Raw genomic sequence first — 15,649 nt, 5'->3', positions numbered from 1 at the left:
ACAGAGTGGGTGGGTACAAGCAGGCGTAGGGTGTGGTGACACCTAGGTAACACATGAGCCAATCACCACACCCTACGCCTGCTTGCACCTACCCACTCTGTGCCCTATATAAACCATTGTATGTGAATGCTTCCATTAAAATCTCCTGATGATTGAGGGAACCCCTCATGAAACAGTTCTGTAGAGATGAAGTAGTCTTGTGATTTTTTTCCCACACCTACATATATATATATATATATATATATACATATATATACACACATTAGCTCAGGAAAAAACACAGAGGCTTTTTCATCGCGACAAGCCTGTTTCGCAGGTATCCCTGCTCTTCAGGGGATTTTATTGAGGTGTCTGTGGTTGTTACATACAGTATATACAGTATACATTTCATGGTGTGTGGCCATTGTTCCACAGTAGTGCCTTCTTCTGTGCCGGCATGAAGAGACCAGTTTGTTTAAAGGGGACATGCTGGGAAGGTAAATCATTAAAAACATTTCTTTCTGGCACAGACTACATCTTTAGCTGCAGTTTTGGATGATGACAGACACATTCCTAATAAACATGTACTCAGGAAGATATTCAACAGGAACACCTTGAAACTTAGCTACAGCTGCATGATGAATAGCAAACAAACCATTGACTCACGCAAGCAACTGCTAGAATTATTTATCTTTACATATACTGTATAAATAAATAAAGAAATCAATGAAAATAGATGATACATTTGTCGATTAGATTATTTATTTTGTATTGTTTTACTATCAGTCAAACATGCTCAAATATAAATAGAAATGTAGCCTTTTTATTGGAATAGTTTTTGTTTTTGTCCCGTTTCTTTTCCAAATTTTCTTTAGTCCTATTTTTGGATTATTCTAGAGCAGGGGTGTCCAAAGTGCGGCCCGGGGGCTTTTTGCGGCCCGCAGCTAATTGTTTACCGGCCCCCCACACAGTCTGGAAATGCTCTTGCGAAAATAAAAAATAAACATTAAAAAAATTGGAATGAGGTGAAATCTAACGAGAAAAAGTTGCAAAGTTGACACAAAGCTGCCATGCAGGCTGTTTTTTTTCTTTTGTCTTTATTTTACCATGTAAGAATCATCTTTACCATGAATTGATTAACGTGGACCCCGACTTAAACAAGTTGAAAAACTTATTGGGGTGTTACCATTTAGTGGTCAATTGTACGGAATAGAATAGAATGAACTTTATTGTCATTATATTTGCATATAACGATATTAAAGACTCCAACTTAAGGTGCGGTAGTGGGAACAAATATGGGGTGAAATAAATGACTTAAGAGGTAATAAAGGAAAAACTAACAATTGAAATAAACAGACTACTATCCAATAAAAATAATAAGCAATTCTGTACAATATACAAACACTATAGAAGTACAAAATACAAATACTGTACAATATACAGAGCAAGACAGGAGTACCGAAGTAATGAATAACAATCAGTGACGGACGTATTGCACTCGAAGTGTAGTATTGCACAGTAGGGTAAATATGTACTGTACTGTGCAATCTACCAATTAAAAGTTTTAATCAATCAATTATAAATTTTTTATTTTGTTGCCATTGCTCCAAAAAAAATTAATGACAAAAAAAATCAATTTTATAATGAATTATATTCAAAGCTCCAATTAGTTCAAATATTTCACTTCAAAACGTTTTATGTGGTAAATATTGCACATATTGTGTAGTTGCCATATTAAAACAAAGTTTTCTTTGACAAAATAGCGTAAAACAAACAAAATAATAGTTTAAACGTAAAATGGACAGATATATCTGAAGTTGATCTCGTAACTTAAGTGTTGAAAGTAAAAAAATAAAAAAAAAACTAATACAAATGTATCACTTTCTGAGTGAGGCACATTTTGTATGCCAAATATATTTAGTGGTATTTTATTTATCTTTTCACTGTGATTACTCAAAAATAATAAAGAATTAAAATCAATGGTGTCCTGCATTATTGATCTTTCAGGGCTCTAATTACTGCAAAATTAAATTTCACTATAAAAACTTTTTTTTTTTTTTTTTTTGACAGAAAAGCCATAAAACCTTTCTTTTTAAGTTGATATAGAGATTTACTGTAAGCGTCAAATAAAAAATAATAATAAAAATTTTACTTATTTTTAACATTTTAATAACTGAGACCCTTTATGGTCCCTGGGACCCCTAATGGTAAAATACATTTTAAAAATGGTTTGAAAATGACAAATATGATTAAAGCTGCAAGCAGCGTTGGTCGGGTCCGTCTTTGGCTGCTGCCGCCGCTACTGAAGCCCTGGTCTAAGTCAGACCAACATAGAGGTTACATGCAGTTTTGTCTGGGTTTTTTCCTAGGGTGCGCTAGAGCGCAATTTCGATTTTTAGGGTTTGGTTTTTTATTAGATGGCAATTTTCGCCAGTCCTGATGTGTGTGTAAAATTTGGGGAGTTTTAAAGCATGGAAAGGGGGTCAAATTACAGATCGGCGTTTCTGGATGTTGTTGATAAATGGCTTTCGCTTTGTATAGTAGAGCTTTAATTTGCACTTTGAAGCATTTTAAAGGTGTCAAATTACAGCTCAAAGAGGCAAAAATTACATTTTTTTAGGTAACTTTGCGCAGGGGTTCTTTGAAGGCGCGTAAAATCAAAACCGGAGCAGTAATCAAAACTCTGTTCTACACTTTTAATCAGAAGGGTTCAATCTCTCTCCTGTGCGAGTTTGAAGCCGAAACGACAAACGCGCTCAGAGGAGATAACTTTTGAAAAAAGGTGACGGGTGTTTACAAAACTTTTATTTTGAAGGGGTAATTTTTAACTTCCTGTTGATTTTTGCTGAAGGATGTCAATAATTAAAATGTAGGTCTAAGTGAGACCTACGTAGAGGTTTTTGTTTCATGTCTCTCCGACATTCCTACTGGAAGTTACACGCCGTTTTGTCTGTGTTTTCTTCCTAGGAGCAGTTTTTTCTGTGTTTTATCCAAAAATTGCGCTAGAGCGCATTTTTGAGTTTTGGGGTTTGGTTTTTTCATTAGATCGCAATTTTTGCGAGTCCTGATGTGTGTGCCAAGTTTGGTGACTTTTGAAGCATTTTAAGGGGGTCAAATTACAGCTCAAAGGGGCAAAAATAGCATTTTTTGCGAAAGTTTTGCTTTGAAGGGGTTTTTGTCAACTTCCTGTCTATTTTTGCTACATAAGTTTAAATTGGGAAATGTAGGTCTAAGTCAGTCCTACATAAAGGTTTTTGTTTCATGTCTCTACGACATTCCTAGCGGAAGTTACAAGCAGTCTGGGTTTTTTTTTCCTAGGGGGCGCTAGAGCGCATTTTTTATTTTTTTTTTATTTTATTTTTTTTATTAAATGGCAATTTTCGCCAGTTCTGATGAGTGTGTGAAATTTGGTGAGTTTTGAAACATGATCAGGGGGTCAAATTACAGTTCAAAGAGGCGTCGGAATAATAAAGAATTAAATCTGCAAGCAGCGTTGGTCGGGTCCGCCTTTGGCTGCTGCCCCCGAGACCCACGGCCGGATAAGCATTAGAAGACGCCTTGGAGCCACTATTTTGAGAATCTAATGCATTGTGAAAGTAATGCAGTTGTTGTATTGAAGTGAAAATATCAAACTTCCTGTTGATTTTTGCTAAAGTATGTTAATTATTAAAATGTAGGTCTAAGTGAGACTTACATAGTGTTTTTTGTTTTATGTCTCTCTGACATTCCTACCGGAAGTTTCAAGCAGTTTTGTCTGTGTTTTCTTCCTAGGAGCAGTTTGTCCATGTTGTATTCCTAGGGGGGCGGTAGAGCGTAATTTTGAGTTTTGAGGTTAGGTTTTTTCATCAGATCGCAATTTTTGCCAGACCTGATGTGTGTGTCAAGTTTGGTGAGTTTAGAAGCATTTTAAGGGGGTCAAATAACAGCTCAAAGAGGCAAAAATGACATTTTTTAGGAGACTTTGCACAGGGTTTCTTTGAAGGCGCGTAAAATCAAAACCTGAGAACTTATCAAAACTCTGTTCTATACTTTTAATCAGAAAGGTTCAATCTCTCTCCTGTGCGAGTTTGAAGCCAAAACAACAAACGCACTCAGAGGAGATAATGTTTGAAGAAAGGTGACCGGTTTTTACAAAACTTTTGTTTTGAAGGGGGGATTGCAAACTTCCTGTTGATTTTTGTTGGGGGTTGTCAATCTATGACATGTAGGTCTAAGCGAGACCTACATGGAAGTTTTTGTTTCATGTCGCTCCGACATTCTTACCGGAAGATACAAGCAGTTTTCTCTGTGTTTTCTTCCCAGGAGCAGTTTTTTCAGCGTTTTATTCAAAAATAGCGCTAGAGCGCAATTTTGAGTTTTGGGGTTTGGTTTTTTCATTAGATCGCAATATTCGCCAGTCCTTATGTGTGCGCCAAGTTTGGTGACTTTTGAAGCCTTTTAAAGGGGTCAAATTACAGCGCAAAGAGGCAAAAATTGCCTTTTTTGCGAAAATTTTATTTTGAAGGGGTTTTTGCCAACTTCTTGTAGATTTTTGCTGAAAGAAGTGAGTGTATGAAAATTGGGTCTAAGTCAGACCTACATAGGAGTTTTTGTTTCATGTCGCTATGACATTCATAACAGAAGTTACATGCAGTTTTGTCTGTAATTTTTTCCTAGGGGGCGCTAGAGCGCAATTTTCATTTTGGGGGATTGGTTGCTTAATATGTTGGGAAGGTTTGCTATACCGACGTGTGTGTCAAATTTGGTGAGTTTTGAAGCATGTTAAGGGGGTCAAATTACAGCGCGTAGGTGCGGAATAATAATAAAACACAGCAGTTTCAATAGGGTCCTAAAAATGTTCCCCGCATGCTTTAATTTTTCCGTGCGCGGCCCTCAGTGGAAAAAGTTTGGACACCCCTGTTTCTAGAGGTTTGTTTGTGAACTCTAACCTCTGTCACAAAGGTTGACTTGGATTCCTTGAAAGAAGTTGACATTTTATCCACAGTCTGGCCTGAGGTTAAATTTCAAGGTGAAGGCCAAGGTCCAAAAGGGCCGCACCTTTACTGTGTTTCATGGAGACTTATTTGACGTGATTACTGTGACTTTGCCAATGGGGGGGAAAAGGGCGGCTGTTTTGGTGGAGGTCCTGCACAAATGTTCCAGTGGAGGCTGTAAAGTTGAAGCATGCGAACACGCTCGTTACATAGCAGCTGACATTTCTTCTCTCCGCAGGGGAGTTTTTATGTGCCCAGCGAGGACTGCCTGCAGAGAGCTCACGTGTGGCATCGAAGGCTCTGTCGCCTCCTGCTGGCCGCCCGTGGTGCTGTGAGAAGTTACTACACTGCTCTGATGAAGGAGGTCCCTCAGCTGGAGCTCATGTCGGACGACACAGGTGAGATCAAATAACACTTTTCTATGTCCCTAACTTATTGTTTAGCATCGTCAGCTGCACACTAAATGATAAACGTGGCCATAAAAGTAATTACATTGTCTGCAGGCCACATGGCACAAAAACAATACTTTACATCTTCATTAGCTGGGTTGCATATAACCTCACATCCCTTTTTCTTCTTGGCGGCTTCACCCACACGACGGTCAAGCAGATTGAGCGTAGCATTAAAGCAAGAAAGAGTGAGTGTAGAGCAGGGGTGGCCACACTTTTTCTGCAGGCGAGCTACTTTTCAATTGACCAACTCGAGGGGATCTACCTCATTTATATATATCATTTATATTTATTTATTTATGAAAGAGACATTTTTGTAAACAAGTTAAATGTGTTTAATGATAATACAAGCATGTGTAACACATATAGATGTCTTTCTTTCACAAAGACAAGAATATAAGTTGGTGTATTACCTGATTCTGATGACTTGCATTGATTGGAATCAGACAGTAATGATGATAACGCCCACATTTTCAAATGGAGGAGAAAAAAAGTGGTCCTTTCTGTACAATACCACATGAAAGTGGTTGGTTTTTGGCATCTAATTCATCCAGCTTCCATACACTTTACAAGAAAAACATTGGCGGCAAATTCCGTAGCTTACTTGATTGACATTCACGGCACCCGAGGGTCTTGTGAGATGACGCTGGCTCCTGCCAGTTCATTATTATGAAAAAATGACAGAGAGGAAGGCGAGAAACACTTTTTATTTCAACAGACTTTCGCGCCGTCCCTTCCGTCAAAACTCTAAAGGCCGACTGCACATTTCCTATCTTCACAATAAAAGCCCTGCTTCATGCTGCCTGCGCTAACAAAATAAGAGTCTCGGAAATCTGGCGTGCACATCACTTTCTGAGGGATCGCTTGTGCACGCCAGTTTTCCGAGACTCTGTATTTAGTTAGCACAGGCAGCATGAAGCAGGGCTTTTATTGTGAAGATAGGAAATGTGCAGTCTGCCTTTAGAGTTTTGACGGAAGGGACGGCGCGAAAGTCTGTTGAAATAAAAAGTGTTTCTCGCCTTCCTCTCGGTCATATTTTCATAATAATGATCTTGCAGCAGCCAGCGTCATCTCACAAGACCCTCCGGTACCGTGAATGTCATTTAAGTGACGTCTTGGTGAAGATTGATGATCACTCATTTTTAGGTCTATTTTTTTTAAAAGCCTGGCTGGAGATCGACTGACACACCCCCCGCGGTCGACTGGTAGCTCGCGATCGACGTAATGGGCACCCCGGGTGTAGAGTTTGAGCAGAAAATGTTGTACTGCTCTTTTGTTCTTGGGTGTTCCAGTCGTTCAAAAAGAGCAGGAGTCGGCAACCCAAAATGTTGAAAGAGCCATATTGGACCAAAAATACAAAAACAATGCAAAATATTGGTCATGTGTAGTGGTCTTTCTTGAACTATTTGGAAAAAAATATATAAAAATACCTAAAAACTTGTTGAAAAATAAACCAGTGATTCAATTATAAATATAGATTTTTAGACATAGAAGTAATCATCAACTTAAAGTGCCCTCTTTGGGGATTGTAATAGAGATCCATCTGGATTCATCAACTTCATTCTAAACATTTCTTCACAAAAAAAAAGAAATCTTTAACATCAATATTTATGGAACATGTCCACAAAAAAATCTAGCTGTCAACACTGAATATTGCATTGTTGTATTTCTTTTCACAGTTTATGAACTTACATTCATATTTTGTTGAAATATTATTCAATAAATATATTTATAAAGGATTTTTGAATTGTTGCTATTTTTAGAATATTTTCAAAAAATCTCACGTACCCCTTGGCATACCTTCAAGTACCCCCAGGGGTACGCGTACCCCCATTTGAGAACCACAGGTCTAGAGTATACTTAATTACAATTTTTTTATTTTTCTGCAACTAATCTCGATCAATTTTGAGTTAACTATGAATATATCCATCCATCCATCTTCTTCCGCTTATCCGAGGTCGGGTCGCGGGGGCAGCAGCCTAAGCAGGGAAGCCCAGACTTCCCTCTCCCCAGCCACTTCGTCTAGCTCTTCCCGGGGGATCCCGAGGCGTTCCCAGGCCAGCCGGGAGACATAGTCTTCCCGGCGTGTCCTGGGTCTTCCCCGTGGCCTCCTACCGGTTGGACGTGCCCTAAACACCTCCCTAGGGAGGCGTTCGGGTGGCGTCCTGACCAGATGCCCGAACCACCTCATCTGGCTCCTCTCCATGTGGAGGAGCAGCGGCTTTACTTTGAGTTCCTCCCGGATGACAGAGCTTCTCACCCTATCTCTAAGGGAGAGACCTGGAAACTCATTTCGGCCGCTTGTACCCGTGATCTTATCCTTTCGGTCATGACCCAAAGCTCATGACCATAGGTGAGGATGGGAACGTAGATCGACCGGTAAATTGAGAGCTTTGCCTTCCGGCTCAGCTCCTTCTTCACCACAACGGATCGGTACAACGTCCGCATTACTGAAGACGCCGCACCGATCTCACGATCCACTCTTCCCTCACTCGTGAACAAGACTCCTAGGTACTTGAACTCCTCCACTTGGGGCAGGGTCTCCTCCCCAACCCGGAGATGGCACTCCACCCTTTTCCGGGCGAGAACCATGGACTCGGACTTGGAGGTGCTGATTCTCATTCCGGTCGCTTCACACTCGGCTGCGAACCGATCCAGTGAGAGCTGAAGATCCCGGTCAGATGAAGCCATCAGGACCACATCATCTGCAAACAGCAGAGACCTAATCCTGCGGTCACCAAACCGGAACCCCTCAACGCCTTGACTGTGCCTAGAAATTCTGTCCATAAAAGTTATGAACAGAATGGGTGACAAAGGACAGCCTTGGCGGAGTCCAACCCTCACTGGAAATGTGTTCGTTTTACTGCCGGCAATGTGGACCAAGCTCTGGCACTGATCATACAGGGAGCGGACCGCCACAATCAGACAGTCCGATACCCCATACTCTCTGAGCACTCCCCACAGGACTTCCCGAGGGACACGGTCCAATGCCTTCTCCAAGTCCACAAAGCACATGTAGACTGGTTGGGCAAACTCCCATGCACCCTCAAGAACCCTGCCCAGAGTATAGAGCTGGTCCACAGTTCCACGACCAGGACGAAAACCACACTGTTCCTCCTGAATCCGAGGTTCGACTATCCGGCGTAGCCTCCTCTCCAGTACACCTGAATAAACCTTACCGGGAAGGCTGCAATTAATCACATTTAAATATTTTAATCGTTTGACACCCTTAATCTATATTTATACTCTACGCCCCCAGCCAATTTTTTTTTTGCCCATAGCGGCCCCCCCGGTCAAAAGGTTTGGACATTCCTGCTCTAGACCATCGCCTGAAACCTGGAAGTTCCCCAATGTGCGTTTAGGTCTGGTGATTGCAGTTCAGCTATACTTTCTATTTTACATTTAGATTTTGCACAGCCTCAATAGAAAACAATGAAATAGTGTTCAAATCTTCATGTGTTTGCATTGATATCATTTATGAATGGTTTTAATTTTGATCCAATCTATCAACCTATGATAACTTATTTATTCAACTCATTGGATTTTTGTCGTATATTTTTAATGTATTTGTTCGTAAATATGTGCAATTATTCACGGACCCTTCTTGGACTGAACATGTTGCTAGTATGTGATCACCAATAAATAATCAACTTGACTGCCAATAACTGTTTAAATATCATATCACAGAAGTCCTGCCTATGGAAGAAACACTCAATCAACTCACAATCGAGCTGCAGGTGCGTCTACCGTGCATGCAAACATTTATCAGACAAGTAAATGGTCACATTGTATGGAAATAATGAACATGAACATCCCTCACAGGTGCAGGACAGCCCAGAGAAGGTGGCGGAGCAGATCAGCAGAGACGTGGCTCACCTCTGCTCACAGTTGGCCGTCTTCTGGAGTTTCTTCTTGGAGAAAGTTGTGTTCAATCCTCACATCCTCTCTCATTTGGCCCAGGAACATCACACGCTCAGGGTGAGAGTTACACTTTTACTTATGTCTTGCATTTATAGTTCTCACCTTCAACTGGCAGTAGAGTGGAAAAACAAGTTGTCTCTGTGTTGAAGCAATTCAATCAATCAATCAATGTTTATTTATATAGCCCCAAATCACAAATGTCTCAAAGGACTGCACAAATCATTACGACTACAACATCCTCGGAAGAACCCACAAAAGGGCAAGGAAAACTCACACCCAGTGGGCAGGGAGAATTCACATCCAGTGGGACGCCAGTGACAATGCTGACTATGAGAAACCTTGGAGAGGACCTCAGATGTGGGCAACCCCCCCCCTCTAGGGGACCGAAAGCAATGGATGTCGAGCGGGTCTAACATGATACTGTGAAAGTTCAATCCATAGTGGCTCCAAGACAGCAGTGAGAGTCCCGTCCACAGGAAACCATCTCAAGCGGATCAGCAGCGTAGAGATGTCCCCAACCGATACAGGCGAGCGGTCCATCCTGGGTCCCGACGAGCGGTCCATCCTGGGTCTCGACTCTGGACAGTCAGTACTTCATCCATGGTCATCGGACCGGACCCCCTCCACAAGGGAGGGGGGGACATAGGAGAAAGAAAAGAAGCGGCAGATCAACTGGTCTAAAAAGGAGGTCTATTTAAAGGCTAGAGTATACAGATGAGTTTTAAGATGAGACTTAAATGCTTATCAGATATACCGTGTTTTTCGGAGTATACGTCGCACTGGCCGAAAATAGATAATAAAGAAGGAAAAATTAAGAATCAAAATGACCAAACTTTTCTTCTACATATAAGAAGTACAACATTAAACAGTTTCAAGTCAACTCAGCCTCAGATTAACTTTTCTTCTCCCCCCTAGCCTGGCTAACTTGGTAGTAAGAGGATATATGGGCTTATTGTTCTTCCACCATAGAAGTGGGTCAAAATCTAGTTTTAATGCAATACAGCAACCCCCCGCGACCTCGTAGAAAATGGATGTATAAATGGTCTTAAATGTGCTGCTATAGAAACATTTGCTATTGCTTTAGCCTTAAGGAGAGACTGCTTGAATGCGGTGTTTGCACCACCCTCCTCTTTCTCTTCCTTAAAGTGAGCTTGACTCGGGGTTGGCGTGCCCTACTCCATTGTTGTATTGCGCCGCGAAGCCGAAGTGTTCCCAAAGGGGAGATGTTAACGAGGCAGGAGGGTCTTCCAGCTCCGGCTTTTACATGTTGTCCTCGCCCGGTCGTTGCTAGCCTGCCGTGTGTTGTGCCTCGCTCTGCATTGTTTACACAACGTGCGGTGCGCTATCTAATATGTCCGTGTGGAAACTCGTTCGGTACACCTCCGAACCGAACACAAACCCCCGTACCGAAACGGTTCAATACAAATATACGTACCGTTACACCCCTGGTAATCATGTCAAAGTGGACCAGTCTCTCGGTCCATGGCCACATTTGTCTACTAGCAGCTGAGAGATGCATGAATTATGATCTAGAATCAACTTTTAGTAAGTTTGAGACCAAGTAAAAGCAGTCAAGGCTCACTGCCTTTAAAGGGGAACATTATCACAATTTCAAAATGGTTAAAAACAGTAAAAATCAGTTCCCAGTGGCTTGTTGTATTTTTTGAAGTGTTTTTCAAAATGTTACCGGTCTCGGAATATCTTTAAATAAAGCTTTAAAGTGCCTTATTTTCGCTATCTTCGAAACCACTTTCCATTTCCCTGTGACGTCACACAGTGCTGCCAATGTAAACAAACAATGGGAATACCACAGCAAGAATTAGCGACATTAGCTCGGATTCAAACTCGGATTTCAGCGACTTAAGCGATTCAACAGATTACGCATGTATTGAAACAGATGGTTGGAGTATGAAAGTATTGAAGAAGAAACTGAAGCTATTGAGCGAATAGCTATTGACGCTATTCATAGCCGTAGCATGGCCGAATAGCTGCGTTAGCATCGCCGGTAAAATGTGCGGACCAAACGATTAGGACTTTCGCATCTTTTGACACTGGAGCAACTTAAATCCGTCGATTGGTAAGTGTTTGTTTCGCATTAAATGTGGGTGGAAGGAAACGTAATATAGTTGCAAATGCATCTGCAGGTTATCCATACATCTCTGTGCCATGTCTGCTTTAGCACCGCCGGTAAATAGCATGTTAGCATCGATTAGCGTAGCATGTTAGCATCGATTAGCTGGCAGTCAACATCAACAAATGTTGACTATCGTTGACTTAATGGTTGCAAATGCATCTGCAGGTTATCCATACATCTCTGTGCCATGTCTGCCTTAGCATCGCCGGTCAAATGTGGAGACACTCTGGCACATTCAATGGGGGTCTGGCGGCAGGCACATTCAATGGGGGTCTGGCGGCAGACACATTCAATGGGGGTCTGGCGGCAGACACATTCAATGGGGGTCTGGCGGCAGACACATTCAATGGGGGTCTGGCGGCAGACACTTTCGCATCTTCGGGCCAGTGGTGCAACTTGAATCCCTCCCTGTTAGTGTTGTTACACCCTCCGACAACACACCGACGAGGCATGATGTCTCCAAGGTTCCAAAAAATAGTCAAAAAAGCGGAAAATAACAGAGCTGAGACCCGGTGTTTGTAATGTGTTGAAAATGAAAATGGTGGGTGTGTTACCTCGGCGACGTCACATTCTGACGTCATCGCCTCCAGCACGATTAACAGAAAGGCGTTTAATTCGCCAAAATTCACCCATTTAGAGTTCGGAAATCGGTTAAAAAAATAGATGGTCTTTTTTCTGCACCATCAAGGTATATATTGACGCTTTCATAGGTCTGCTGATAATGTTCCCCTTTAATGCGGCGCTAAAGTAGGCCGTCTGCGTTAGCGCTTATAATAACAATATTATTCAGGTCACTTCATGTAAATGGCGTATTGTTGGTGTTTTTTGGATGTTTTTTTAGAGGATTTTATGGCCGTATTGGAAGACCCTCGATGGTTATTTATTTATTTACAATTTCGAATGCATAAAAAAGCCGAGTATGTGTTCTTGTCTTACGTAAGGATTGTGAATGATAGACAACACATCTCTTTCCAATGTTTGATTATTTCTAGTGTGACTGATCTAATAATAAGGTCAGAGTGCAGAACTAAGTAGAATCTAGGATTTTGATTTGGTTTTTATCAAGGATCCCCATTAGCTGTTTGCCACAACCACCCACTAGTCTTCCTGGGGTCCACAAGCTCAATACAATTACAATTTATGGATATTGCCGAAAATGTTTGAAGGAGAATATTCCAAATGGCCAACAGATTTTTGGGCATTTTGCAAAGTTTAGACGGTATTTTCACATACTTTTTGTACTGTAAATACAATTGTATATGTTTAATGGATACAATTAAGCACATCAAGTCAACTTGTTTTTCCATTCTATTGCTACTTTACTGTCAACTTATAAGAAGACACATGAAAAACATCTAAACTTTAAATAAACGATCGATTGCAACTATTACTAGTTAAATGTGTAGTTACTTACTATTGCAATATTTTATTCACACTTTTATGTGGAATCCTTTTTATACCATTTAACTCCAACTTAAATGAAATTAGATGCATGTTTCGATTCTAAGTAAAGCTAAACTGCATTTTAATAAAAATGTTGCCTATCATTCACAATCCTTATGTAAGACAAGAACACGCATTTTTCTTTTTATATGCATCCTAAATTGTAAACAAACACTAGCAAAAGTCAGGTGACTATGTAGGTCAACTGATGCTATATATAAACATTTCTAAATACATGTAGTCACATGATAACATGAAATGCTTATATATTTAGATAATTTTAAGCATACCGTGGCGCAATAATTTAACCTTCACATTTTCCTTTAACGACGACAAAACTGCCAGACTTGATGGGAGACAACAAAGACTCCTTTAGGACAAATTATATTTTTGAGCCCGAATATAAGGAGGATGATCTACAAGTTTTAGAAGCTCTGCTAAACAGATGCAGTTTTAGTGAAACACTAAGTCGATGTAACAGTATTGGGAAGTGCTAAACAAGATATACCAGTAGTAAAACAATCACTTATGTCTGCTCTCACTGGGTGATAGGATGTTCATATTTTCCAGTTTAGATGAAGAATGAATCATAATCCCCACACAGGCAAAAAAAAAAAAGGGGTTTTCTCATCATCAAGTCGCAAGTGAAAGTTGACCAACTGTTCGGTTTATGGCCACAATCTTCTACTGACCAGGTGCAAGGCATGATTTATAATAAATATATAAACTTTTACCAATTCTGAGGTGATGCAGCAGTTCAATAAGACAGTTAGCGCTCCGTGATCACAGCGCTGCTAAAAGTAGTTCCTCTCCGTTAGCGCTTACGTTATCGTTAATACTTTGTGAATATTCAGGTCATGTAAACGCTTTTTGGATGTTTTTAGAGGGCTTTGTGTTTGCCATAGTCTACTCCCGCTAGCTGACTTTTGCTATTGTTTTTTTGCGAGTTAGAATGCATAAAAAAAGGCAAACGTGTGTGCTTGTTTTACGTAAGGATTTTAAATGATCACAATACTAAAGAAAAGTACAGTTCCCTTTTAACAATTATGTTGGATCCAGAATAAGAAGAAGTGCCATCATTAAAAGATGAATAGGCCAATAATTTTGAATCAAAATGTCACTTAAATTCCTAAATGTCCCCCCCTCCCCCGCCCACAGGGTGTGGGCTTTAATAGCAACAGGTGTCAGATGAACATGTTTGCTGTGCTATTTAAGTCTGCGCCTGGCAGTGGAATTTCAATTAACACTGGTGGTTAAAAAGAATGGAATATATGGTGACAGCTGCTGACACCTTCTGTTGTTCACTGACGGAAAAAAGTCCAATTTAATTGCAATGTTTTATTTGTGGAAGGTGAGGAGATTTTCTGAGGCGTATTTCTTCACCGCACATCCCAAAGAAACATCTCTAACCTTCCAAGAGGAGCTGTGAGTAAAGGCACCTTCGACAGGACACTTCTGGAAAAGATGCAAACATTCAATTGTTGTGGATTTGTCCTCAGCATCGGCAGACAAGCTGAAGTAGCGGCAGAAGTGCGAGGCTCCGACTACCTGGCCAAGTTGCCTCCTCTGCCTGTGGAGTGTCTGGACATCGATGGCGACTGCAGCAGCCTGCCCATCATCTTTGAGGACCGATACGTGGACTCCACTCTAGCAGGTGTGTGTGTGTGTGTGTGTGTGCGTGTGCGTGCGTGCGTGCGTGCGTGCGTGCGTGCGTGCGTGCGTGCGTGCGTGCGTGCGTGCGAGCGAGCGAGAGGAAGATACGTGGGCTCCACTCTAGCAGGATTGGTAGAGTGGCCGTGCCAGCAACTTGAGGGTTGCAGGTTCGATTCCCGCTTGTGCCATCATAGTCACTGCCGTTGTGTCCTTGGGCAAGACACTTGACCCACCTGCTCCCAGTGCCACCCACACTGGTTTAAATGTAACTTAGATATTGGGTGTCACCATGTAAAGCGCTTTGAGTCACTTGAGAAAAGCGCTATATAAATATAATTCACTTCACTTCACAGTGAGTGAGTGACAGGAAGAAAAGCTCTGACCCTTCACTCCTTTGAGGCATTTGTGAAAATATGCGTGCGTGCGAGAGAGGAAGATACGTGGATTCCACTCTAGCAGATCTCTCTCTCTTTCTGTGTGTGTGTGTGTGTGTGTGTGTGTGTGTGTGTGTGTGTGTGTGTGTGTGTGTGTGTGTGTGTGTGCGTGCGTGCGTGCGTGCGTGCGTGCGTGCGTGCGTGCGTGCGTGCGTGCGTGCGTGCGTGCGTGCGTGCGTGCGTGCGTGCGTGCGTGCGTGCGTGCGTGCGTGCGTGCGTGCGTGCGTGCGTGCGTGCGTGCGTGCGTGCGTGCGTGCGGAAGATACGTGGGCTCCACTCTAGCAGGAATGAGTGAGTGACAGGAAGAAAAGCTCTGACCCTTCACTCCTTTGAGGCATTTGTGAATGTGCGTGCGTGCGAGATGAAGATACGTGGGCTCCACTCTAGCAGGAGTGAGTGAGTGACAGGAAGAAAAGCTCTGACCCTTCACTCCTTTGAGGCATTTGTGAATGTGCGTGCGTGCGAGATGAAGATACGTGGGCTCCACTCTAGCAGGAATGAGGGAGTGACAGGAAGAAAAGCTCTGACCCTTCACTCCTTTGAGGCATTTGTGAATGTGCGTGCGTGCGAGATGAAGATACGTGGGCTCCACTCTAGCAGGAGTGAGTGAGTGACAGGAAGAAAAGCTCTGACCCTTCACTCCTTTGAGGCATTTGTGAATGT

At 41.9% G+C, this 15,649-nt stretch overlaps 1 protein-coding gene across 2 annotated transcripts in view; it reads left to right on the top strand.

Annotated features, from left to right (window-relative positions):
* Positions 1 to 15,649, top strand: part of fam135b (family with sequence similarity 135 member B) — a 150,847-nt gene that overhangs the window by 108,181 nt on the left and 27,017 nt on the right. For both annotated transcript variants that reach the window (XM_061882637.1, XM_061882636.1), the window contains exons 12-16: positions 5,191 to 5,350; positions 9,089 to 9,138; positions 9,224 to 9,379; positions 14,251 to 14,324; positions 14,399 to 14,553. In XM_061882637.1, the coding sequence (XP_061738621.1) occupies positions 5,191 to 5,350; positions 9,089 to 9,138; positions 9,224 to 9,379; positions 14,251 to 14,324; positions 14,399 to 14,553 (595 nt within the window). The remainder of the gene's footprint in view (positions 1 to 5,190; positions 5,351 to 9,088; positions 9,139 to 9,223; positions 9,380 to 14,250; positions 14,325 to 14,398; positions 14,554 to 15,649) is intronic.

Source organism: Nerophis ophidion, linkage group LG21 (genome assembly GCF_033978795.1).
Source record: "Nerophis ophidion isolate RoL-2023_Sa linkage group LG21, RoL_Noph_v1.0, whole genome shotgun sequence".
NCBI lineage: Eukaryota > Metazoa > Chordata > Actinopteri > Syngnathiformes > Syngnathidae > Nerophis > Nerophis ophidion.
This window is presented reverse-complemented; position numbering and strand designations above follow the sequence as displayed.